The 26,357-nt window shown below is 49.4% G+C and overlaps 1 protein-coding gene across 6 annotated transcripts in view; it reads left to right on the forward strand.

The window, feature by feature from the left end:
* Window positions 1–26,357, forward strand: part of SYNDIG1 (synapse differentiation inducing 1) — a 95,263-nt gene that overhangs the window by 35,974 nt on the left and 32,932 nt on the right. For all 6 annotated transcript variants that reach the window (XM_084624036.1, XM_084624038.1, XM_084624035.1 and 3 more), the window contains exon 3: window positions 604–741. In XM_084624036.1, the coding sequence (XP_084480162.1) occupies window positions 604–741 (138 nt within the window). The remainder of the gene's footprint in view (window positions 1–603; window positions 742–26,357) is intronic.

Raw genomic sequence — 26,357 nt, forward strand, 5'->3', positions numbered from 1 at the left:
GCCCTGTGGCCCCGCTCTGCCTCCGCCTGAGGCTCGGGGCAGTGCCAGCCTCTTCCCCGTGGGGGGCTGAGGGGAGCCTTAGCACCCCATCGCCATGAGGCCCCGCCCCCTGCTCCTCCTCTCCCCCCGTGGCCCCGCCCTCTGGCCAGAAGCTGGAGACTGGGGCTGCCTGGGCAACTCTTACTACTGCCCGAGTCCCGGACCCTCCCCTTGCCCTGGTCAGCGCACCCCAGGGACAGGGACACAGGCCGGGGCTTCTCTGGGGCACCCTAGCCCCCCGGCCAGGGCAGATGGAGGGGCCCGGGCTCCCTGGGCAGCTCTTACCATGGCTCAGCTCTGGCTTCTAGCCTGGGCGGGGCCACCGGGGGAAGAGGAGGAGCAGGAGGCGGGGCCTCATGGCAAGGGGGTGGGGCTCCTGTATGTGACCCTTTTTTTTGCATTTTGAAAAGGTGATCACCCTGTCTGTGCTATAAAAATACGCTGAAAGTTACTGGGGAGGTTCTTCTCGTAGGTGCTCACAGACTGCGCCTTTGGCAGGGGAGGAGTAATTGCATCATTAACCGGGTTTTTTTTCTTTCTTCCTGCTTCCTCTTGCTCTTCCAGAGCGACTACTCGAGTGACACAGAGAGTGAAGACAATTTCCTCATGATGCCCCCAAGGGATCATCTCGGCCTCAGCGTATTCTCCATGCTCTGCTGCTTTTGGCCACTGGGGATTGCTGCCTTTTATTTGTCACATGAGGTAATGTAAAAGTCTCTCCTGCTAACTCAGAACACTGTAGCCTAGGATTTGGATGGACCCAGTGTGATGTGGAAGGGGGCAACTGGGCATATATTTTTGGGTTACACACACACACACACGTTGTGGGTAGCTAGAAGCAGAGAGGGGTTCAGAGTATAGATAACCCACTGGTGAGTGTGTGTTACAGGTCTCCTTCTGTGTAAATGCATATATCGATGGTGGTATATACCTACATGTTTTCCTTTGTACTGAGTGCAGATGCTATAAAAGTCCTTAGCTCTGATTCTTGTGGTCCAGTCCTATGTTGCTTCATAGCTGAGAGGGTCAAGAATTTTCTGTTGGAAAATATCCTTTTTGGAAAAATTCAATTTTGCAAGGGAGAAACTTAAATGTTGCTGAAAAATTTCCATTCCCCCTTCCCAGGGAAACTCTAAATGACCACTAACAGACAGCCCACCTGGAAGGCTCTGTCAGTTTCATTTTCTGTCCAGGAGAAAAGTGAAATTGACAAGAGCATTCCAGGCAGGCAGAGGGAAAGCTGAAAAACTCCATTTTGGTTCTTTCCAAAATGGATTTTTTCTGGGAATCCCTTCCTGAGACCTTTTTGCTTTTTTGACTTTTCAACCCCATTCAGATGGAAAAATTTCCAAAAACATGAAATTTGTCTCAGGAAGGATTTCCCTTTTCCAGCCACAGTATGACAAATATCCACTGAACGTCTCTACATCTCCCTCCAGTACGTCTTCATAAAGCCTGAAATCTCTCAGAACAGAGGGTCATGTAACTTACAGGCCTGGAATCACATTGGTGGGCTCGTCAGTGGTCATAATGAAGTGAGCTGCCAACACTAGGCTGTTAGCTGTTACCACTCAAGAAAGAGATCTTGGAGTCATTGTGGATAGTTCTCTGAAAACATCCTCTTAGTGTGCATTGGCAGAAGTTGGGAATCATTAAGAAAGGGTTTAGTTTATCAATTTGTTCCAAAACCTCCTCTAATCACACCTCAATCTGGGACACTTTCTCAGATTTGTCATCTAAAAAGACTGGCTCAGGTTTGGGAATCTCCCCCACATCCTCAGCCATGAAGGCTGATGCAAAGAATTCATTTAGTTTCTCCGCAATGGCCTTATTGTCCTTGAGTGCTCCTTTAGCATCTCGATCGTCCAGGGCCCCCAATGGTTGTTTAGCAGCTTCCTGCTTCTGATGCACTTAAAAAAATTTTTGCTATTACTTTTTGAATTTTTGCTATTACTTTTTTTTTTTAACTATTACCAAGTGGTCAGCAAGCAGCAGCCTGTTGCAGAAGACAAGAGCCCACTTACCATTACAATTACCTGGCTCTGTCAAATTTCAGAGGGCCTGCTGGGGAAAATGGTCCTACCAGAAGGCATCCTTGCAATTCAGATAGATTAATAGAGGCTTGATTGTCAGAAAGGAAGGTACAGTGTGTTGTATATTACCTCTAGGGCAGGGTGACAAGCATTTGGGGGGAAGGAGTCAACAGTTTTTGTTTTTTAATTTAAATATATTGTGAAATGTTAGTATTATTAAACTCCGTTTTAAAATGTAAAATGTATTTTTGAAAGCTGTTTTCTCCCCCTCCCCCCAAAAAAACCCCAGACAAATGGTCTCTGAATGGTTATTGAGAGGTTTGGGGTTTTTTTGAATTTAAAGTGTTTGAGAATGTTTTCCATCCATTATTTTGGTGTGGCAGTGGTGAGAGAGAGACACGCACACAAAGTGGGGAAGGTAACGTCTCTTATTGGACCAACTTCTGTTGGTGAGAGACAAGCTTTCGAGTTACACAGCGCTCTGCTTCAAGTCTGGGAAAGGTACCCCGAGTGTCACGTTAAATCCAAGGTGGAACAGATTGTTTAGCATACGTAGTTAACACATAGTGCAAGATATTACCTCACCCACCTTGTCTCTCGCATATCCTAAGGAACCGTTCTAGGTGAGGTAGCCTGTTAACACCCTATAGTCATAGGTCTAAAAAGGGATGTTCGTGCATTGCAGATTGTTGTAATCAATAAATCCAGTGTCTTTATTAAAACTATGATTTTAATGGCTAGCAGAGTTATGAATTTAAGCTCCCAGGCTCACCTTTTGAAAGTGGTGCACAGGTTTCCTTTGAGGATGAGGACTGAGAGGCTAGACATAGAGTGGTCGCTTTGTGAAAAGTGTTCACCCACCAGTGATGTGGTGGTTGTGTCTTTTATCGCTTTCCGGTGTAAGTTTATTGGAGAGCGCAGTGATTGTCTGGTTTCCCCCACATAGTTGTTGTTGGGGCATTTAGTACACTGGATGAAGTACAGCGCATGTTGTGATAGGCTTGTGTAGGATCCAGGGATCTTGAAAGGTGTGTTGTGGGGGTTGTTGATCATTGCAGCAGGTGGAGATATGTCTGCAGGTTGCATCTGTTGCTCTGGCAGGGTCTGGTGCCGCTTAGAGTTGGTGGTTCCCGGTCTGTGGGGAGCTTGCTTCTGATGAGGAACTTGGCGAGGGTGGTGGTGGTGGTGGAGGGGGGGAGTTTGCAGGTCAGGAGAGAGTGCATCATGGAATGGGCCACCCAAATATACCCCAAGAGAACTTCTTAATACGGGGGGGTGTGGGAGCCTTTGACCACACACCCCTAGCTGCATCTACCACCCCATAGTGGAACCCACACAGGGTATCATCAAACAGCTACAACACATACTCGATGTGGACCCCCTGCAGAAAGAAATCTTTCCTGAACCCTCTCTTCTGGCCCCATTTTACAGACAGGGAAACTGAGGCATGGGACACTGAAGTGGCTTGTCCATGGTCACCTGGCAGGCCAGTGGCAAAGTCAGGACTAGAACCCAGGTCAACTGAGTCCCAGTCCAATGCTCTGTCCTTTAGACCTCACTGTCCTATCATGTCATGCGACATATCACGTCTGACAGATAAATAAACGATTGACGGCAGCGTCAAGGCGGGTAGTTTGCAACCAGGCTTACTGAGATTTGTGTGCATGGACAATTCTGCAAATACTCACGTGCAACAAACAAATGTGCAGAAAAAGAACAAAAGACTAAATTCATCAGACAACTTGTTCGCAACAAATACCATCATAGGAACAGCTCTGGTTCTTGGGGACGTTGCTGTCCCATGCAGCAAAAGGGATGAGACAAAGGACGTAGGAGTGTTGGCTTAAATTTTCAAAAGCGATGAGTGGCTTTTCAGTGTCTCTATTTTTAGTTATCCAAATTGAGACACCTTAAAAAGGGGAATGGCTTTCACTAAGACACCCTCTGAAAACATGGCCCCTTTGCGGGGGTCTCAGGTTGGGCTCCCAAAGTCCCTAGTTGCTTTGAAAATGTAGACCAACATTTCAGCTCAGGGTTAAGTGCCGCACTGGGGCAGTGCGGAGAGGCCTGTATGGCCCTGGCCTATGCAGTATCTATTCTGTGGATGCTTTATCCTCTCCATCCTTTCAGGCCGACATCTTATGTAAGCATTAAATTCACGTTCCAATAAAATAGTGTAATATCATCAGAGAGCGAGTGAGAGTGCGTGCTTTGAAGTGTCCCTCCTGAGAACTCAGAAAAGGAGCCTTTTCTTTGTCCTTGTAACAAAGCAATATTTTAGAAGGCTTGAGCTTTAAACGGCTTTGCAAATGAATGACTCCGACAAACCCTTATGTTTCGGGATCGAGTCAAAATTAGAAGCATTTCTTCAGTCTCCTCGTGCAAAGCTCTTGTGAGGAAGGCGCTCTTCAAAGACGAGAAGGTTCATGGCAGAAATCTTTGCAGCTGGGCTTTGTGCAGGTCTCCAAATCCAGCAGTTCCAGGCTGCGCTTCCATCCTTCCCGCCTTAGACCCCACTTCCCCAAGAGAATTGGTACTTAGTGTTGTGATTTAAAAACCCCTCCTGTCAAGGCTTTCCAGGCTCCATACAGAAGACACAGTGATGTCTTGGTTCTTTTTAAACTGTTTAAATATTAATAGTTAGTTAATATTGCTTCTATTTAATTCATATTATTGCTGTATTTACATTGGCCTAAATCTTGAAGTCCATACTCAAAATCACTCAGGGAAGCTCCCAGTGGGCCAGATCCTCAGCTGGTGTAAATTGCCACTTCAGTGGAGTTACACCAACTTACACCATCTGAGGATCCAGTTCATTGACTTCAGTGACAGTTTGCACCAGTAATAACCTCAGCATTTGCCCCACATTGCATGTTGCCAAGGTGGCCAAGATCAAGCACTCAGCAGTTAGGAAATGCCAGCATTAAGGTTGCCTGTGTAACCTTAATTTGGCCCCTTTCTGTTTATTTGGTCCTATTCTGCCTACGTGTTAGGATAGGCTTTAATTACACAATCCCATACTGTTTTTCCCCAGGACCCCAAACTCATTCAGTGACTGGGTAGCTGTTTAATACCTTTCTTTAACCTCTTCATCCAAAGCCAAGCTTGAAGCCTTATTCCCTGCCCAGAACAGCGAATTATTCACGTCCTCCCTGGCAGTGCTCTCTCCAGTGTGTCTGAGGGCTAGATCCACAAAGGGGACTCAGACACAGCGTAGCAACACCGAACGTTTAGGTGCCCCGCCGTCAGATGGAATCCACAGCTCTGAGTTAGGCGTCCAGGCTCCCTGGACAATGCTTGCGGGGGGAGAGGTGCTGTGAGACCCACAAAAGCCAGCATTTCGAGCGGGGCGCCGCCTAAACTAGCCAATAGGAAATGCCAAGGAGAGGGGTGTGGCCTACGCCCCACCTCTTAAAGTGACTTGGGTAGCTAAGTCCGAGACACTTCCTTCCGTTCAGGATTCACAGCCAGGAGTCCTCTCCTGGAGTCTGGCACCAAAGCCCTTTCTCATACAAATCCAAGGCACCAGAGGTGCCCTTATAGGCTTTCGCCTAGTGGTTTGGACACTCATCCAGGCTATGGAAGGCTCATGTTTGATTCCCCCTCTGGCTAGGTAGCAGGGTCCTGACTGCGCATTTCCTTTCTTCCCAGGTGAGTGCACTAACCACTGGGATGTAAAGTCCTTCTGTCTCTGCCCTTTTACACACAGGGGAACTGATCCAGCAGGAAAGACCGAGAAAGCCCCACACCCAGATATCCTGTGGCCCAGTGGCTCCTCCAGCATTGTTTTGTCCAAGGCCTGATCCAGTGGGCCGCGACTGAGAAGTCCGATCTGGTAGGCTCCCACCGACAGGATAAGCAGGGAAACAGTTAGGTTGAGGCTACCTTAAGTCAAGGGTTAGGGGGGAGGGATAGCTCAGTGGTTTGAGCATTGGCCTGCTAAACCCAGGGTTGTGAGCTCAATCCTTGAGGGGGCCATTTAGGGATCAAGGGGGCGGGAGAAAAAAAATTGGGGACTGGTCCTGCTGTGAGCAGGGGGCTGGACTAGATGCCCTCCTGAGGTCCCTTCCGACCCCGACGGTCCATGATTCTATGAAGGCAGCTCCAGCAGCTCTGCCTGTAGAATGTGTCCAGCTTGTGAGAGCATCGGGCTTGCGCTCAGAAGCTGGGGAGTGACAACACTGAGGTGCTCTCCTGGCACTGCCCTCGGCTGCTACGTGACACTTTTCAATTCACATCCCGTTTCTCAAGTGCATCATCTGATCTCTTTCTAAAGCTGTCGGCTCACGGGTACAATCATCCAGTACCGTGTACTCCTCTGTATGACGGTGGTTTTCTTTTCTCCCACCCTTTGTCTGCCTAGTTTATTTAGGCTGTAAGCTGTTTGGCATAGGGGCTGTCCCTCACTGTGCTGTATGTACGGATCCCCGTGCAATGGCATCCTGATCTCGGCTGGGGCCCCAGCCCACCTGGCCTGAGAGCGTTGAGTCAGTTTCTGACCTACCCCTAAGCCTTCCCGCTGAACCTGAGTTACCGCCTGCTGCCTATGGGGTCATCTCTCCTCCTCCAGCCGTGGGGTTGGAATGGCGGGAGCTGCTGGCTGCCATCCGCTGCTGCTCTGTATCTGCTGTGGCGTGAGAGGCGCAGCTGCTCCATGGCACGCTCGCTCCGCACCACGCACCGTGCAAAGGAGTAGCAGCAGCTGGCAAGAGCCGGGCTTGCAGCCCCTCTCCCGGCACCCATCCCGCGGGCAGGAAGAGGAGAGAGAGCCTGAGCCAGAGAAGGCCCAGTTGTTTTCCCACATGACTGGGAACTCTGACACTTGCCTTGTGACCCTTGGGTCAGGTTGAAGAGCTCTGCTCTGTGCATGTGATTTTCAACTCACGTAAAGTAGTAGAAATCCAGCTTGTCTGGCCATCCAGTTTCCCCCCAAGTCAATAGGGTTCTGCCCACTGACACCTGGAAGAGTCTCTGACATTTGGGGATTGATCGGCTGCACGGCACCAGGACTCTCCAGGCCAGAGTGCGACACCAGAGCAGCTGATGTGAAAATAATCCGTAGGAAATGAAATCGACCGTGAAGCACAGCAATATTGCCCCTTTGGCAGTGACCTTGGGGGGCGTTTGCCTTTCCCTGCAGCCTGGGAAGTGGGTCACTTAGGATTATTCGGGTGTGTCTCAATCATTGCCCAGCCATTGCGGGAGCCTCGGGCACTGGTGGACCTGGGTCCCGCCTGTTCTCCGCCAGCAGCACATCTCCTGTGGGCTGTGATACTTTGGTCGGATTTTGGCTGTTGGGTGCTGGGTGGTGCCGGTGGCCTATGACGTACTGGAGGTCAGACTAGATGATCTGCTGCTCCCTTCTGGCCTGGCAGTCTATGACTCTAGGACTTGACTGGCGTAAAGCACCCACGCAAGTTTGCAGCGAGTTAGCTTCCCAGTTTAGGAGCTTCTCTGGAAAAGCGCAGCCCCTAATAACCCTGGCATCAGGCCTCAGCCCCCCGCAGGCGCACTGACTTGAGTTGGGGACCGTGAGTGCACACGTGAGGATGCAATTCCAAGATCAGAGCCGTGACCAGCTATACAGACACTCTGGGGAGCTCCCTTCAGCTCTTCGTAAGAAGCGGGACATCTGTGGTGTTCTGTCTACCAGCAACATTGCAAGCCAGGAGGACGCAGAGAGAATTCCACATCCAATTCCTGCAACAGGTGGTGTTTGCCCAGGACACTGGTCCTGCCCACATCCCTGGTCTCAGGGGCACCTTTCAATGACCTCGAGTGGTCACTGGTCGAACATCTCGTTTGACTGACACTCCTCCAGAAGCACAGCATGCCCTGCCCTCCATGCCGGTCGTTGACTCAGAGTATGGGCAAGGCAGCTTGCTACAGCGGGTAGGCATCCCTGGCTGATCTCCTCTCAACGTTCTCATCTAATCTGCTGCCCCTTAAGGCAAAGAGACGGGACTACGCAACACAGCAGCCAGTGTGTGCCGCAGAAGTGCTTGGAAGCAGATCAGGTAGACGATTCCTTAACAATCATTCCCTTACCAAGGAGGAATGAAGGCCAGATTATGCACTTGCAGATTTCACTGAAGAAACGTTTTCCCTCCAGCAAGATGGCTCACACGTGTGGATGTTCACGAGGGAGTCGGCTGGCTGCACGCAACGAACAGACATGGCTGTCATGACGGTGATAATGCCACGTGGTGCCTGCATATTAAGTTGAGTTTGAGTGTGTCTGCATGTCTCTGGATGTCGAGAACTGGCGGAGAAGGGCATGTGCTTGCCAGAATACAGATCGGTCCTTTGTTAATGAATTTGACAGTGCTGGGACGAATGTGTGGCCATCAAGTATGTATGGGCTGTTATTGAAAGGCTGCCAGATTGAAAGTTAGCATCCAGAGTGTGTTTGCAGAAAGCCTTTGGTTTCTCATTGCTCTTGCTCATTGTCACCCCGATCATGCAGGTGATAATTGGGTGGGCGGAGGGTGAATACAGAATGACGGCAGCCAGTGCCAACATTAAATAACATGACAGCTGTTCTCAGCACAGCTACTGGGAGGAATGACCTCGCTGGAAATCTCTCCCAACATCAGGGAACTGAACTGCGGTGCCTGGAGAGGAAGAATGGTTTGGTAATTAAGGCACTGGCCTGGGATGCAGGAGATCAGGGGTTAATTCCCAGCCATGCTGCAGACTTCCAGATCTAGCCCATTGGGGTTACAAAACCATCATCCTTTGAAAGGAGTCTGCACACAGAAGAGAATTCAACAGGGCTGGTGATGGTGTGATGGAAGAGCTGTCTTTATGGTCATTTTGCCCTCTGGTTTCTATTGGCTAAAAAGGGCTGTGGGTCAGGAAACCTTAGCAATACCTTGTAGAAGGCCCCCTTGTCCCCTGGATCTTGTGGTCAGGTTCCTAAGTCAGGAACCAAGGCTCAGAAGAGGAGGTTAGGTTAATGAACCACTTGATTGCCTCGGCCCTGAAGCTGATCTTAAATAATTGGAAAGGTAGCTTGCAAGGAACAGACTCATCACAGTTCCGTTTACTACATGTCATTGTTTAATTATGAGAAGGCTGTGGCCCAGAAAATAAACCAGCTTGAAATGTTCAAAGAGATAGAGTTGTCTTTTACAACCATACCAGTGTGGCAGGGGCTGGTCCAGCCTGGGGATTTATCGATGAATGCTTTATGCTCTGAGGCCATAAAAACAAATGCAATTTCAACGGGTGCTGCTCTCGTGGCATATAAGAGAGGTTGTGTGTCACTGTTAATCGGTGAAGGAACGGGTTGTTCCGACACCAAGGGAGAACGTGGTTTTTAGAATACCCTTAATGTGACCTGCTCTTGCCTCCATCCTGAGCACTGCACTTCTGACACATTTACAAGGCTGCGTGATAGAGGATGTCCGGGCCAGTGCTAGCAAACATCATGAACGTTAAATGGTTGTGATTTCCTGCGTACTCACAGACATTGATAACACCCAGTGGTGTCAGCCAAGACCTGGGACCCCACTGAGAGACAGTCCTTGCCCGAAGAGCTACAACCCCAACAGACAAAGGGAGTGTTGGCGTAAGCCTCGGTTTACAGGGGAGGGATTACAGGGCAGAGAGAGTGAGGGATTTGCTTCTGCTCACGCAGGAAGCTCTGGGCAGAGTCGAGAACTGAATAGAGATCTCCTGAATACTTGCTCTCACTGCCTTACCCACCAGCCTATCCTCCCTTATGTGCTTTAAGCCCACCACAGATTTCACTTAGCAGCCATTTCATTTGTCTCTGCTTTCAGTCTTTCCATGGAGTGGCTTGAAAAAGCACGTGGAGAAATGAATCCTCCCCGGGGGATTGGAAAAGCCAATAATATTCCCGATTGCCTGTGCTGAATCCAGCACTGACGACTGTGGAACATGCAGTGATTTCTAGTTTTAAATAAATTAGAGAAAGCAGACGGCTCCTGGTCCGTACTCTCCCAGCCAAGGCAGAGAGACGTACTGGGGTCCTTTGCCCTCTGTTTCCAAATAAGCAGGGAGATAAGACATGTAGTATAGTCCATATGATGGGCGGGATTTTCAGTGCCTGAGGAGCACAAGCCGTGATCTTGGAGTCCATGCTGCTCCATCACCGGCGCTTTGGAGAGGGGCGTCCTTCAAACGGTGGTGTCTTGTTCTCATCCGAGTGGAGAACAGGCCTCAAACGCCTGCCCTCCCAGCCCGCTCTGTGGCCCTCATCCCCGTAACAACCACCGGAGCCTCCTGAGGTCCAGTAGAACGCGTCATGCGCCTCGTCAGCCGGAGGTCGGGCGGTGCCGTTATTGTACACGTGGGGAGCTGAGGCACAGGGAGAGACGTGACTTGTTCACGGTCACACCAGGAGTTTATGGCGGAGCAGGGCCGTGGCAGGCTTGGGTGCAAGTGCCAGAATCCAAGGATTTAGGGCTTGATTCTCAAAAGAAATCAGGGGCCCAAATCCTAGAATCAGCCCCCACTGGGGCTCCCAAAACCCAGCTCAGCTGCCACCCAATCTGTTGGGGCCTGAATGTTTGCAGTAAAAGTTCCCTAGGCGCCAGTTTCTGCAATCCTGCACCAGTCTAGCTAAAATACACGGGCCATGTCCACTCCTCCCAGTCTCCTGCTATCCCACTGATAAGGCTCAAAGATCCCAGTCTGCCAGTGGCCGAACTTTCTACCCCACAACTGGTACTGCCCGCCCCCCAACAAATGGACTGGTGCTAGGCACACTTGTCCCTCCAATCAATCACCTCGCGCTGGACTTCTACTCCATACCCCCCCCACCCGAATCAGGGCTGCTCCCCTCCCCAACTCGGCAGCCACCTCCCAGTAAATCCCTTGTGACCCCGGCACTCCCCACCAGGGCCTACTGCCCAGAGCCATGCTCAGGGAATTCCTGACATGGGCTGCCCAAGGGCACCCTTGGAGTCTGCAGGCACTGGCGGGGAGTTCCAGCTGTAAACCAGTCCCTGGAATTAGGCACCTAAACCAGGTCAGACCTTCCTTATGAGAAACCAGAGGGAGAGAGACCTCCCTCCATGATAGCCTGCAGCCCCATGGCCGGGGCACTCCGCTCAGATTGGGGAGACCTGTTTTCAAATCCCTATTCGACCTGTCTTGGAGCAGGAACTGGAGTCTCCCCTCTCCTGGGTGAGTGCCCTGACCACTGGGCTATTGGGTATGCTAGGGCATGCTCTCTGTCCAATCCACCCCCTCCTTTGGCGTGAGGCCCATCTGGTAGGCCTGCTTTGGACAGCACCTGCTGGATTGGGCCCCACAGGCAGGGGAATGATACTGTGAGAAGCCTGCCGGGACTTGGGTGTCCCCATTGGTGGGAATTTGGGTGCCAGCTAAACAAGGGGTTTGAGGCTCTCCGTGAACTTGGGCACCTAAAGGGCAGTTAGGCGTATTAGCCCCTTTGTGGATCCAGACCTACCTGGCTGGCCTGAGGTCACTCAGCAGGCCTGGGGCAGAGCAGGGATCTGAGCTGGACTCTGAGGTTCCAGGCTGACGCCCCAGCCATCGGCCCATCTGTCCGCGGCTGGCGCTTTTAGTGCACGTGAGAATTAAGCCTATGTGCCCCTAGCTGTTCAGAGGCAGCCAGTCTCCTCCCGCTGGAATCACACCTGACCCTTTGAGATTTCTCCAGTCCGAGAAGGTCTTGTGTAAAATGCCGCTCATCACTCCTCTCAGATCAGTCTGGAACCTGGGCAGAGTGTAATGCTCCCACCGTGTGAGAATGGGGAAGGTGTGGAGTGAGGGGAAGGTGCAGGAGAAGGTCAATAGCACTCTTCTCCAGTGTACGTAAAATATTCCATTAGTTTTATTACCGAGAATACATTGGCATCATGTGGATCCGTAGGCGCATTTCAGTGCCGTAAGTACCTCTGAGAGATGCGAGGAGGCTGAGTCTCGTGAAAGGGTTATTTTGATTAGGAACAGCCCTTGTCTTTGGGAACAATGCCATAATATTAGTTAATGGGCTAATCTTTCACCTCTGGCTGCACAGATTTCAGTTGCCAAAGGCACAAATGAATTGAGTGGTGGAATTAGGTGACCCAGGAGACTGGTAATAGACTATGGGAAATTTAATCTCTAGATCACTGACCAAGGCTGGTAGTGGCTAAAAGTAATTGGCACCTGATGGCTGCTCAGAGACCAGAGGCTAAGGCACTGATTCAGGGAAACACTTGGCTCCCGAACCGATTGGTCAGTGCATCTTCGCTATTCCTGCGGTGGCCTGGTAAATGATCAAGGTCAGGGCGATAAAGCTCAATCATCTCTGGCTATTTCTTTGGGCTCTTGTCGGCATTTCAGCTGTAGGGCTTTCAATCAGCTATGGCTCAAACAGGACCTCAGACAGCCACTAGCTCAGAGCTATGGCTGAGATTTGCAAAACACAGGAGGCGAACGCATGGCTCCTAAATCCATATTTAGGCACCTGATTAATAGACTAAGTTTTGGAAGCACTGAGCCCCCTGCTGTTTCTACTGAACTCAATGGGAACCTCTGAGGGACCCACATTGGTAGTGGGAATTTTATTCATTATTTTATTGTCATCGAGTGCTGGGTCATCCCAGTCATGGCCCAGCACTCGATACAGACACAGAATAAAAAGACCATCCTTGCCTCCAGAAGCTTACAATCTAATAGTGCCCAAGCCTTTTACAATCCAAACCAGGCAGTTGTGCACGTACATTTAGACATTTGGCAACTTGGCCAAAGATGCACCATGAAAACCTTTGGAAACAGTGGAAGCAGCCAGTCCAGCCGGGAGCTATAAGTGTATAACATCCTTTGTCATTTAAGGCTGCTAGAATCAGTTCCTGCTTGAGAAGTTCTTTTGTCAGTCATTTGAAAGGGGTGTGTGAATTGTCTCAGGTGATCAGTTCACATGACGGTGTCGAAACGAAAACAAAAGATGGCAAGCCAACCAAACAACCCAAAACAAATTAGCCGTTGCAAGATGTGTGGAGACACATGCTGCATATCTGAGAATCGTGGCCTGGTCTTTGATATACAGCTCTGATTGCTATTAGCATGGAAGAAAAATACCTCTGCAGACTGCGGAAAGGTCAGTGTTAAGTCCTTTCTGCTGAAGACATCTGTTAATTTTATCACTCTTTGCATTACACAGCAGGCATGAGAAGCTTTCTTTTTGCAAAAGGGGGCCGCCGCTGTAGAAGAGGAGAGACCGCTTTATTACATCAGCTACATCCAAAGATGCCCCCCCCCCCCCCGTAGCAGAACAGAGCCTGATATCTTTATCACAGAAGAAAGAATTAAGATCATTTATCCTCCATATTCTGTTGAGGGCGTCACAGTTCAGGGCAACTGCACCTGTCTCCCCCCTCTCTGCTCCAGCCGAGGCACCCGCTCCAGGCTCCCAGTTCCTCAGCTGCCTTCCAGACCTGCATTTCTCCCCCTTCTGGTTGGGATTTTTTCCCTGTCTCCACGGTGTTTTTCCCCAGCAGAAATCAGACTGGCTGAGCTGGCCCGCTTTGCTTCTCTCCTCCGAGATGGTACACGGCACCGTTGCCGCAGGTTTGAGTTACCACCCAGCTCGTTCCAAGCAAGCACTCGTATTCTTCAGGCAAAACCTTTATAGAGCAAACACGTGAACAAACCAGTGGGCAGGTTCACAAGCGTACCAGAGAGCAGCCCCTCCCTCCGACAAGGGCCCACACTGGTGATTAGTCTTGCACACCCCATGCAGGCATTTTTCCCGTAGTCACAAGTTCATCACAGCTTCTGCTCGGAACAAGCACCCAGTCTTATGGGGCCTGAGCGGGCCCAAGACTTTCCAACTCTTCTTCCCCGCCGCACCCCCCCGTTGGTTCGGGGATCATGTCTGTTTTAACTTGGGCTGTTTAACCAAAAATCCTTTCTTTGTCTGTTGGACCCTGAAGGATCCAATATGAATCCGTATGTGAGAGCCTCTCTCCAGCTGGTGGGAGTTCTCAGGAGCTGTTAGAACCTGAGGGAATTTGCCTAACTGCCCCCCACTCTTAGTTCCTGGGGGCTGTCGTCCTCCTCCCCCCTGGAAATACAGACAGTCCCTCACTAGTGCATACATTTGCATTTTGAACACAATGAATTCCTGGCAGACATCATTGAATCAGGTTTGTCTAGGATAGTGCGATCTCTCTCCATTCTGTGCATCCAATGAAGTGGGCTGTAGCTGACGAAAGCTTGTGCCCAAATACATGGGTTAGTCTCTAAGGTGCCCCACGTCCTCCTGTTCTTTTTGCGGATACAGACTAACACGGCTGCTACTCTGAAACCTCTCTCCCAGGGGTCTTCACGTTGGTTTGGCCTCTGATGCGTCTTTTTAAGTGTTGTTCCAAGTTGTGCTCACCTGCTTCCTATGCCATGGGAAAAGAAAAGAGGAGACAGTGCGGGCCAGTGCACAGAAATCGGCTTGGGAGATCCACAGGCTAGTTCTGCCACCGACCTCCCTGCTTTGCAAAGCGCTTTCTGAGCTTTGGATGGAAAGAGCTGGTCAGAGAGCATAGTCACACGACGGTGACATTCATTTCACTTGCACGAAGTCTGAAATTAGCTTCATGCGGCAGCTGATCGTCTCTAGTAGTTTAGCAGGTGACAAGGATAATGCAGTGGTGTTGGCATTGTTCGTAGCGGTCTAGTGTCAGAATACGACCGGTCACAACGAAGCTCAAGGGATGATTGTGCGAGGTGCTGGCAAGAGACGGACCCTGCCCCAAGAAGTTTCCAATCTAAATAGACAAGATAATCCAAGGGACTGTTCTTACCCCACTCTAGAGCCAGGGGAGGCCCGGGGAGGTGAAGGCCCAGATTTCTGAAGGTCGTTAGGCATTGCTGTGCTCAGCAGCACACCACCTCACTGATTTAAGAGCCTGCATCTCCTTGTCCAAAGGGATTTAAGCCTGTCAATAGGGTTTTGGCTCCTCAGTGTCTAACTCCCTTTTGAAAAGAAGATTTAGGCTCCGACCTGCAGCGTTGCAGTGTTGAGGGCAGCAATGCCTACATGCACTTAAAAAGCCGGGCCTAAACGCCTGGCCCAAGGCATCGGTGACAGAGCCAAAAACCAGACCCTTGCTCTTCTGCGACTCAAGCCAGTGCCCGGTCAGTCAGCCCCTCCTGTTCCCTCGGGCTGTGCGGTGGGGGGTGCAGGCAAGACTCGAGCAGCGTGAGTTCAGGTGTCCATGCCGCTCACAAGCAGCGGGGTCAGGAGTGAATGACCTGGGTCAGGTGATGGCAAATATCCAGAAAGCTTTCCTGTGGCACCCGGCCACTACGAACCCTCTGCTGCCATGGGCGTGAGGGGGAAACCACTGTAGAAGCGCTTTGGTGCGTTTACTGGGTCGTTTTTCATTCTGCTCCCTAGGGACCCGCTTCTTTGGTGTGAATCATTCGAGTGCCACTGAGGGGTAGTAATTAACACCCCTTCAGGCTCTGCCGCGGAGAGTCCAGCCGGACAGGTTGTAAAGAGAAGAGAAAGATGCTGACTGATGACATTTTAGGAGCCTCTAACACTGACCTGAAATAGATTTGTCCATATATAAGAATGACCTGATTTCAGGTCTGGTATCCTGGGACGTGCCAGGGCTGGCAGCAAGCGCTGAGCCTCGCTTCACAATGGTCCATGGAAACTCCTCCTAACTCAGCAGGGTTACAAGACACCCCTATTCCTGTCACCAGGCTGGGAGCGGTCACCCTCCTAGACCTGTACCCTCAGGCCAGTGTAATTCGTGGCTAAAATTCCACCGCGAAGGGAATAAGGAAGGAATGTTCATCTGGGAGGTGATGAGCATGTATTAATAAGGGCAGCTCTTCAAAGTTACTCAGAGATTTGTAATTCCAGCACCATACTCCACCTGCTATTGTTAGTCACGCTAACAGCGTGCTTAAACAAAGGACTACGGCCCAGAGCCTCAAAGTAATTTAGGTGCCTATCTCCCATTGGAGCCAGTGGCCTCCAGATCTTAAAGCATGAGCTATTAGTGGGCGCTGTTGCAACTCATATCCTCTGTGGATTGGCACAGAACACCCATTCACCACCAGTGAGCTACATGGGTTTGATTCATGTTGTTTTGTGTCCTTGAGTGCTGTTCTCATTCAGTTAAAATCACTGGATTTTAAAACGGCTGGATTGTTGTAGCCCGTCCCAGCACTGAGTGGCCTTTTGCCTAGTTGGCTGCACTATGCAAAGAGTTTGAGTCTGCTGGTCCTTTGAAGTTAAAATTCTTTTCGGTCAAGCCACAGAACTCTGTGTTTTTAAACCCTGAGATTCCTGGTTCCGTTCTTGCAGTTGAACTGACAAAGGGCATTACCACACTGAACAATCAGAAAAAAAATGCGGCCAAAATGTGTCATAAGATATTGAATTTGCCACTCACATTTGCCATCCCAGCTGACTTGGTTCTGGAGACTTTGCCAGAAAATTACTTGGGACAGGGCTGGAATCCCATTTGAAGGGACCCCATTGGCACCAGGTGATCCAGGCAGCAGGGCCGAAGGGAGAAGTCTCTAAAAAGAATGGAAGAAAAAGTTTTTTAAACAACGGCCATGTATGGAAAAAATGGATTGTCTCCATTTGAGTGAAAAGGGGAGGCTGGTGACATTTTGGTGTTATGTTCAGGGCACACACACAGAGAGTTAGAAATTCAGCAGCAGGACTCTCCTGGCAAGGTTGTGACAGAACACCGACTCTAACACACAACAGCCACATACAGAGACAAAGCAGGCTGCTCCCTGAGCCAGAGAGCCACAGCTCAGCCCTCCTTACATGAGCTGCCTGTCTGCAGACGGACTATTGAAGACCCAATAAGGGCTTCCCTACAGAGCCCCTTAGCCTGCCAGCAGGACCAGGAAACCTCTTAAAACTTAGTGACAGCGTGCCATTTTAACACAGCTTTCAATACACCACATTAGGTGTGACGGCTACACTATTGTTTTTATGGCAATGAAAATTAACGCTGTCTGTGGTTAATTGATTTATAATGATTATTATTAGCATTGCAGTAGCACCTGAGAGCCCTAGTCATGGGCAGGGCTCCCCTGCTGTACAGGCACGGAAAGAAAAGACAGACCCAGCCACGCTTACCCCCAAACCGGGAAACACTGGTTTGCAGTTGGTCGTTCTTTGCACAGCAAAAGGAAGCAAGGCACAGCACATGCCGACTGCAGCCTCTTCCCCGAGTGAGGTTTTCTGTTTGCTACTAGCAGCTAGACCACATATAAAAGTTGCTGAGTCTTGGCTACTGCCTCGGAGCTAACTGAGCTGATCCTTTCGCTCTGGTAGTAGAACCCTATGTGTTCCAGCCAGAGGCAGGAGATTTGTTCCTTGCAGCCGACACGAGGCATTCTTATGCTGAAGAGCCAGAGGAAAATGCTGCCAAAGAGTGTCATGAGGCATTTCAGTTTCCACTTAGATTTACATATGGCTGAAATAGGCCAGTTTTGTAATGCATGCAAGTGTGTTACTCATTCAGGTTGCAAACTCGTATTTTGTGTGTGCAAGAAACTGCACATTAATTTTTGTTACTGGATTGATTTAGTGCGGGTGGGGGAGGGGGATGACATATTTCAAGAAAAGCAAGTGGAAGATTTTTGTCCATGATACATGGTGCAGCAAAATTCAGTTGATTACTAATTCCAGAGAGAGGAAACAAACCCATGCTGTCATGTCTTGTATCTTCCTTCAAACATTTAATCTCCTCTTTCCTGGCTCACATGCTTCAGAAAATCAGAGCCATTAGAGATGGGAAAGACCTGTCAGTTTGTCTGCCACTGCAGTGCTGTGTAGGATAATAAAGACAGAGTAGATACAGACAGGATCTTTGCTCCCACACTTCAAGGAGTATCCGTATTAAACAATGCTCTGACTGTTTCTGTCCTTCACCGTGGGATGGATCCGAAGTCCACTGAAGTCAGTGGAAAGAACCACTGAAATCCAGGGGCTGGGATCAGGCTGGAAGTTGCCAGATACTGAAATAGCCCTGGCTTGTTCTGGATGGAGTGACGTGAGTCAGTATTTCCATGGAGCCAGTTTTCCCCTCTCCCCATTTGTTTGTGCCTTCTTAAGCCACAAGTTTGGAAGCCTCTCTTTCCAGGTGCCCAGCTCAGGGGCAGTGGAACCAGGGGGGCACTAAGCACTCCTGCAGTGGAAATATTTGGGGGGGTCTACCCCCACATAAACTCAGGCCAATGTGGGTGGCCAGGGAAGCACAAGCAGGATGTGGAGGAGCTGAAGGAACTGCCGTGATGTCCTGCATCAGGCTGGGGAGCAGGTAGGAACCCACCGGGACCCCCCCCTTCCCAGCCAACTGCCACTGCACCCCCTGGCAATTCTCCCCTCTGGTCCCCCATTCACAACATGCTTCCGCCACGGGCTTAACTGGCCTCTTTTCTACAGGTGCTGAGCTCCCCAGGAGCTGCAAATGCCCCAAGTGTCTCCTGCTGGCACCCGAGCCTGGAGGCGGCCGAAGTGGTCTGGGAAAGGTGGCTGTTTGAGGGTGAATGCCTCAGGGCAGGGGCTGTCTCTCATTGTGTGTGTGCGGCGTGTCTGGCAGCCTCTCGGGGTTGTTGAAATACAACGTGAGGCCATAGTCGTATTTCAGTGCCGCCCTTTGGGGCAGTGGCTGTCGCCCTCTGTGTGTGCAGCGCCCAGCATCCGGGTGTCCTGCTCCGTGGCTGGGGCTCCTAGGCGCTGCCTCGCCCGCCGAATGTCACTTCTGAGGGGTGACAGTCCGGCAACGCCCACGCGTCCGGGGTCACGGTGACGCCGGGGCGTAGCTGTCTGACCCTGGCAATGCCTAGGACTCCCTGAAAGGGTCGCTCAGCGCAGCCTGCCTCCCCCGGGGATGCAATCTGTGACAGCCCTAATCGAACAGGGCTTCTCTCTCCTTTTTGTCTGGCGAATAGTCAATTTGCCCCCCAGAAATGCAGTTTGGGGGACACGGTAACAATCAGTGAATTCGATGAATGGTTGGGAGGGGGGGTAAAGTGCTTTGTTTTGGCCCTGTTGAAATGAAGCAGTTCAAATGGTAATTTCAGAACAGTGATCCGTTTAGAAATCTATCCTTTTTTTTCACGCAAATTTAAAAAAGGGTGGGGAAAAAAACAGAGAATAACCAAAAAAGAAAAAAAAATCAAAAATGTAATTTGACCTCAGACAAAACAAAACAAAAACTCACTCCAGGTGAAGTGAAATGTTGCATCTCTTTTTATATCAGCAAGAAAACCTGCAAAAAGACAGTTTCAGTTCAACCAAACCACGTTGTTTTGGATTTTTCAGTTTGGCTGTCAAACCAAAAAACCCATTCGTCACTCAGCTCTAATCCCTCCCTGCTGAGAGTGGCCAAATAAGCATCTAGTTGTCCTGTCCCCGTGGAGATGAATGCCTTTTACCAGGAAATGATGTGCCACCAATTATTTCACCGGTGACGAGTCCTTCCTGGTGGGCTTTCAAGACCTAGAAAAAGCTGCTCATGAACCAACTCGTCTAGTGGAGCTTCCTCAAATTGCCGTTTCATACTTATTAATTCCACTTTCTCCCAGCTTGACACCTTGGGTGGGGGAGGAGGGAACAATAAGAGAACTAAGCACCCACGAGCTCAAGGCAGAATCCCCATGCTGCTGAATGAAGCACCCAGATTCATAGATGTTAAGGCTAGAAGGGACAAGTAAATCATCTAGTCTGACCTCCTCCCTAATACAGGCCAGAGAATTTCACCTGGTTACTCCTGTACTGAGCCCAATAACGATCCATTCTCACCTACTGATTTCTGTGGGATTGAAGAGCAAATGGTGCGTCGAACATCCAGAATATGCTCCATGCCAGGGGGAACTGTAAGGTGTTACCCACTGTGCTGTTTTGATTTCTTCCTCCACCAGCTCTCTTTTCAGCCGTGCACACTCCAGCCTTGCTCCACTCCGGCACGCCTCTCCCCATGCCTGTCACGCCCCCTACACCGGAGTGGAGGGCAGCGAGCCCACTATGCCCCCTCTAGGCCAACTGAGGATTCCCCCATGATTTGGGGCTGGCTTCGGGTTGCACCCACACAGAGAACTCGGGATGTGGCCCATGGTCTCTGAGCTCCCATTCTCAGGAGTGGTGATGCCCCATTAACGGCTTGAATAGTTTCTGCTACCATCCGGAAGAGCGTGCCAGGTTCGCTGGCAGGATGCTGGTCCTGCCGTCCATCTGGCCCCAAACCTCTGAAAATTCCTTTGCTTGAGCCTCTGACTTCTCCTGAATGCAGGAATCTTCAGAGCCAAAGCCAGAACTGGAGCTTTCCAGCACCCTGATTTCCTTTTTGCATGAGAAACTCCTGCAAGGCGGCACCTCTTCCCAGGGATCAGTCTTCTCGGGGCAGCAATTCCACCAGCACACGTTCTGGCACTTTCTCAGAGAGAATCGATCACGGCAGTCCTGTTTCTCTGGCAGAGGTGTGATTTGCAATTGCTTCCCATTCTCCACGGCTTGTGTTGGCCTCGGCTTCCACCGGCATAAACATCTCCGTGTGCCGTGGTCACAGAGGTGACCCCAATACAAAAGAGCCGCTGAGAAGAGACCGGCTATTCCTCTGTCAGATGAATTTGCTGGCTCCTGTTGAAGCAATCCCTGCAAGTTCCTGAGTATAGTCTCCGCGGCTGACTGCAGCATTCTGTCTAGCGTCTGTGTGGTAACACGTGCCACAGATTTCTGACCAGTCAATGTCCATCCTTGGTTTATCAGATGTAGCTGTACCCTGAACTGGTGCATTCAGAGTTGTGGCTCTGGACATATTCCAAGCAAGGAAAAAGTGCTTCCAGACGTTCCTCTTGGCTCTGCTGTTTGGTCTGCAGAGAAGCCATGAAAAGAAGGCAATTAGGGGACCCGGGGAAGTTATAGTGCTGATCATGGAGGTCTGTGAGTGCCACAAGGGAACATTTCCTGGCTTTATGTTTGTGATTTACATTGATTGCATTGTAGAACTTTACAGTCTAATATAAGTCTTTGCAGCTGTGTTGGGAGCAATAAAGAAGAAAATCATGGCATGAAGAGCCTTCTGGTCCTGACATAAACTTCACTATGTTACGTATTAACCCTGCTCTTGTCCATGTACAGCAGCGTTAGCGCTTCCAGAACTTCTGTCAGGGTCTGCTGCCTCAGTCCCCCAAGTGACCATCCCCTCCCCAGAAGAACAGAGCAGAAATGTCTCACTAAAATACCCGCTGATTGGCTTGTCTTTGCAGGTCAGAGAACAGACTATGGGATGATAACTACTATCGGTTTGTGAGAACTAAATCCTAGCTTTGTGAAATTCAGCTGCAGGACTGGCTGGAAAACGAGGATTCAGTGAAACATTTGAGGTTTGACGTTTGCTTTTGTTCTACATTGGAATGAACCCAAGACCTTTTGTGAAAACCAGAAAGAGAGAGAGAAACATCCCCTGTGATGGGGTATTTACCCCACACATGCCATGAAAGGGTTAATATGGGCCTGAAAGGCCAAATCCAGCTTGGGTGCAGCTGGAGGTTGGGCCAGGCCTAATTATAGCTACAGGCCAGCTGTGGGGAGCTGGTTTTTCCCCCCATGAAGAGCTGGGTGAGCCCAGCTGGATGGGAGAGACCCAGAAGAGGAAAGGCAGCAAGTTCCCTCTCTCTGGGAAGCATCCTGGAAAAAATACTGACAAGGAGAGACGAGCCGGAAGTCTGACAGGCCCTGGTGTGCTGTAGCCTGCCTGAACCCTGAGGCCATGGCGTTGATCCAGGCCTAGAAGCCTGTGGCTAGACAGGAGGACTGGCTAAAGCAGCAGAGGCGGCTGCCAGCCGAAGGTTTGGTTTCTAAATACAACACATTAGGGCTTTAGCAAAGGATTCCTTGGTCCCGGAAGAGGCAGGACTCTGTACAGTAGTCAGGCCAGAGAGCCAGGACACGCCCATGGTCAGAATAGGCAAAAGGAGAGAAGGGGAGGGGGAAACTGAGGCAAGTGGCTGCAACACACATCCAGCCAGGAGGGAGGTGCTGGGTTAGCAACTTGCCACACATCCCCACCCCAGAATAGCCAGCTGGGCCAAACATTCCTTTGGGATGTGGGAGACCCAGGATCAAGTCTCTGTAATTCAGAGCAGGGACTTGAGCCTGCGCTTTCCCAGATCCCGTGTGAGTGTCCTGAACAGCTGGTGGCTCAGGAGAGGGTCTCTCTCTGTCTCTCTCGACTAGAAATTCCATCCTGGGCCCGAGAAACTTTCCCACCTAAAGTCTCGTTGGAGCGATACAGTCCCATGAAAATTCCCAAGCAGCTGCAGTCAGCACAGCGCTAACCAGTATCAAGCTTGGGATCAGTCTTTGTGGTCCACCTCCTAGCCTGTTCTCAGTCTCCCCTTTGTAGTCCTGTTGTGTTAACACAAATTATGGAGCGATCAGCGGTTGCTCTTTAGTTAAGGTTGTGACTTGGTTTCTGTTAAAAGAAGAATGTTGAATCCTCTCTAAATCTATATTAGTCAGATTGGCTTGAAAACTGGTATGCTAGTTTCAGGGGCAGGGTAAAGTTTGTGGTGAAGATCTGAGGTTATTTGATCGTGGTATTATTTAAATCTTCACCATGCTATTAAACTCTCCATCAATGGGTGAAGCGGTACACACATCAACCCTACCTGGGGCCACCCATGGGGCCACCCCAGAGATTCATGGATTCTCAGAATTAAACCAGATCTAGGACTTCACTAAACTTTCTGGCTCTGTGCCTCGGTTTCCCCTCCCACCCTTTGTCTGTTAGACTGTGAGCTCTTTGAGGAAGAGGTTGTCTTTCACTGTGGGTTTACCTAGTGTCCCGCACAATGGAACCTAAATTTGGCTGGGGCCTCTAAAACCTATTTTAATGCGGATGCTACTAATAGAATACCTCTGCTTGTGTGTATTGTAAAGGAAGGAAGGCCCTGTATGCAGGAAAGGAAAACAGGAGTCATCACCCATGTTTGTTGTTGGTTTGTTTCAGAGCATCGTACCCCCCAGGGGAATGTTCTTCAGTCAGTTGAAACTTAGGCGTTGTGATAAGATGCGGCTCACGCACGTAGTACAAAGTAGTGGAGAAATCAGCAAAAGGAAGTCATTTGGGTCTGAAATTCAGAAGCTGTTTGTGGCAAGGGCCCCCTGTTGCTATGTGCGTTCAGCAGCTCTCACTAGAACAGGTCAGAGAAACTTCAATGGAACCATATTCTCTTGAAATTTGAAACTCTTCACAAAATTGGGCCAAGTTTTGCCAAAATGTGTTTGTGGAAGAAAAGCGGGAGAGAGTTCTGACAATGTCGAAATGTTTTTGACGTTTTTGGAATGAAATGTTTCAATGATTTGTTTTAAAGTGGCTGTGTTTCTTTTTTATTATTTATTATGTGCTGTATAATATAACACACAATTTAAAGAAAAGTCACAATCAAAATGAAATGTTTCGATTTTAATGATTTTTCCCCCGAATTTTCCTTTGTGGAGAATTTTGAAACGTTTGGGGTTTTGCTCTGAACGGAAATGACGTCAGAATTTGACATCCCAAAATCCTTTGTGAAATGGCACTTTTGCAATCTCTGTCTAGCTGGGGCCTTGTTAGTTGCTACCCTAACCCAATAAAATCCAGGGCCACCCATCTCCAAATAGGGGTTTGGATTTAGGGAGGAGACTGTTTCTTAGGTTAGGTCTACACTGTAAGCTGGGGATGTGATTTCCCTGCTCGTGTACACCTGTTTACTGAGCTTGCGCGAGTAGCAGGAGCAGTGTAGACGCGGTGGTTTGGGTGTTGAGGGCGGAGATGTAGCTGAGCACCTGAGTCAGGCCAAGTACCTGCCCAGGGCAGGTCTGTGCTCAGCATAGCTCAGCCATGCCTCCGCTGCCACGTTCGGCTGCCCCACTTCGCTGGCGTGAGTACGTGTGCACAAGCAGGGCAATCACACCCCTAGCTCACGGTTTAGACACAGCCTTAAGGGGCTGATACCCTAGCACAGTAACTAGGGAGAAATTGTGGATGATTTCAACACTGTATTAACAGTGACTGATATTAGACGATTTGTAGTTTCTTCCCGTATTGTTAAGCAATGGAATGAATCCAGTTGCTGGGCCAGTTCTTGCTACCCTGTTGATTTATTTTATTTATCCGCTATCTCTTCTTTGCTTATTCTTTACAGCCAGTGTTCATTTTACTACTTCTCTCTTTTGTATACAGGGCAGGTCCTTGTTCTGTACCTCCTGTTTCATTTGTTGCCCGGATGTAATCTCTCCACATTCACAGGACAGCTAAGCCAACAATACCACATCGCCCAGCTTGTCTTGGCAAGGAATCTTTTAGGGTTGGGCACTAATACGCTGCCGTGGTTTCTGGTCCGGAAGGGTAACCACACCTTTTTCAGGGTTGCGGATTGCAAAGCTGTTCTCGGTTTGGGAAACATTTCCTTTCTCAGTGCTTTATTTTTCAGAATTAAATTCTTCTAAAATAAACGGCCTTTTAAATCAGCTGGGGGAAAACGGTTAGCAGTGTGGGTGTTTCAGGGTTGAACGACCGCCATGGAACTGTAGGAATAGATGCTACTCGTTCTAGCGGCTACGCGCATACGTTTCTCTCCTTCAGACGTAATCTCTCTCGCTACTCAGAAGGTAGGCTGCTTCTCCCGTAGAACATCTCAACAAAAACAGGGAAATGGTTTTTGTCAACATTTTCCATGGAAAAGTTCAACTCCTCAGCAACAACATCAAGAAGCATTTTTTTTTTTTAAACCAAAAACCTAAATAATTCAATTTGGAAATGCTGCCTTGGTGCCTTATGGGAGTTGTAGTTGAATGCTTTGGCGTCCTGGTTGGAGACTACATCTCCCACAATGCATCACCATGTCTACTCATGGTGAGGGGAGACAGTTGCATCATGGGGCATGTAGTCTGGCCAGGGAGCCTGGCCCTCAGAGAAGAAAGGAACATGTGGAAACCAAACTACAGCTCCCATGAGACACTGTGGCAGGATAGCCAAATCAAAACATTTTTGGTTTGGGGTGTTTGTTTTTCAACAAAAACATAATTTTTTTCTGCAGAAACAGTCACATTTTGGCAATAACCCTGTTTAAAAAAAAAAAAAAAAAGAAAGAAAAGTTATGTTGGAAAATTTACAACCAGCCCCAATGGTTTTCTGTAGTGAATTCTAGGCCTCGGTCTTGGAGAACCCCATTGTCATTAGCTCACGAAAGCTTATGCTCAAATAAATTTGTTAGTCTCTAAGGTGCGACAAGTACTCCTTTTCCATTGGAGTCAGTCTCTTGAATTGGGAATATGGTGATGTGTTTTACCCAGCCTTTATTTTCATAGAACCATAGGGCTGGAAGGGACCGTGAGAAGTCATCAAGTCCAGTCCCCTACTCTTTGGCAGTACCGAGTAAACCCAGACCATTCCTGACAGGTGTTTGTCCAACCTGTTCTTTAAAACCTCCAGTGATGGGGATTCCACAGCCTCCCCTGGAAGCCTGTTCCAGAGCTTTAGTACCCCTTACAGCTAATACCCAACCTAAATCTTCCTTGCTGCAGATTAAGCCCATTACGTCTTGTCCTAATTCAGCGGCCATGGAGAACAACTGATCACTGTCCTCTTTAGAATAGCCCTTCACGTATTTGAAGAGCACGATCATCTCCCCCCTCAGTCTTCTTTTCTCAAGACTAAACATACCGTTTTGTTTTGTTTTTACCTTTCCTCACAGGTCAGGTTTTCTAAACCTTTCGTCATTTTTGTTGCTCTCCTCTGGACTCTCTCCAGTTTGTCCTCATCTTGCCCAAAGTGGGGCACCCAGAACTGGATGCAGTGCTCCAGATGAGGCCTCACCAGTGCTGAGTAGAGCAGGACAGTTACCTCCCGTGTCTTATATACGATATCCCTGTTAACACCTGCAAAATGATATTAACTTATGTTGCTACTGTATCACATTGTTGACTCATGTTCAGTTTGTGATCTGCAATATCCCTCAGATCCTTTTCAGCAGCACGACCACCTAGCCAGTTATTCCCCAATTTGTAGCTGTGCATTTGACTTTCCATCCTAAGGGAAGTACTTTGCACTTGTCTTTATTGAATTTCATCTTGTTGCCCATCCATTGTGATGCCCATCTTGCCTGCTTAACAGACGTTTATTAGTATTTAGACTCTGCAAGGGACAGTATTTACCAGGCTGCTGTTTCTGGTGTTCTCTTCACAATCAAAAAGAGATGATCATGATGGTCCTAGAGTCCATTAGTTTATGAATCAAAATAAAATCCTATCTGCGGGGAACAAAGTGTGTGAGACTC

The sequence above is a fragment of the Lepidochelys olivacea genome (genome assembly GCF_965140295.1).
Source record: "Lepidochelys olivacea isolate rLepOli2 genome assembly, chromosome: 3".
In the NCBI taxonomy this organism is placed as follows: Eukaryota; Metazoa; Chordata; order Testudines; family Cheloniidae; genus Lepidochelys; species Lepidochelys olivacea.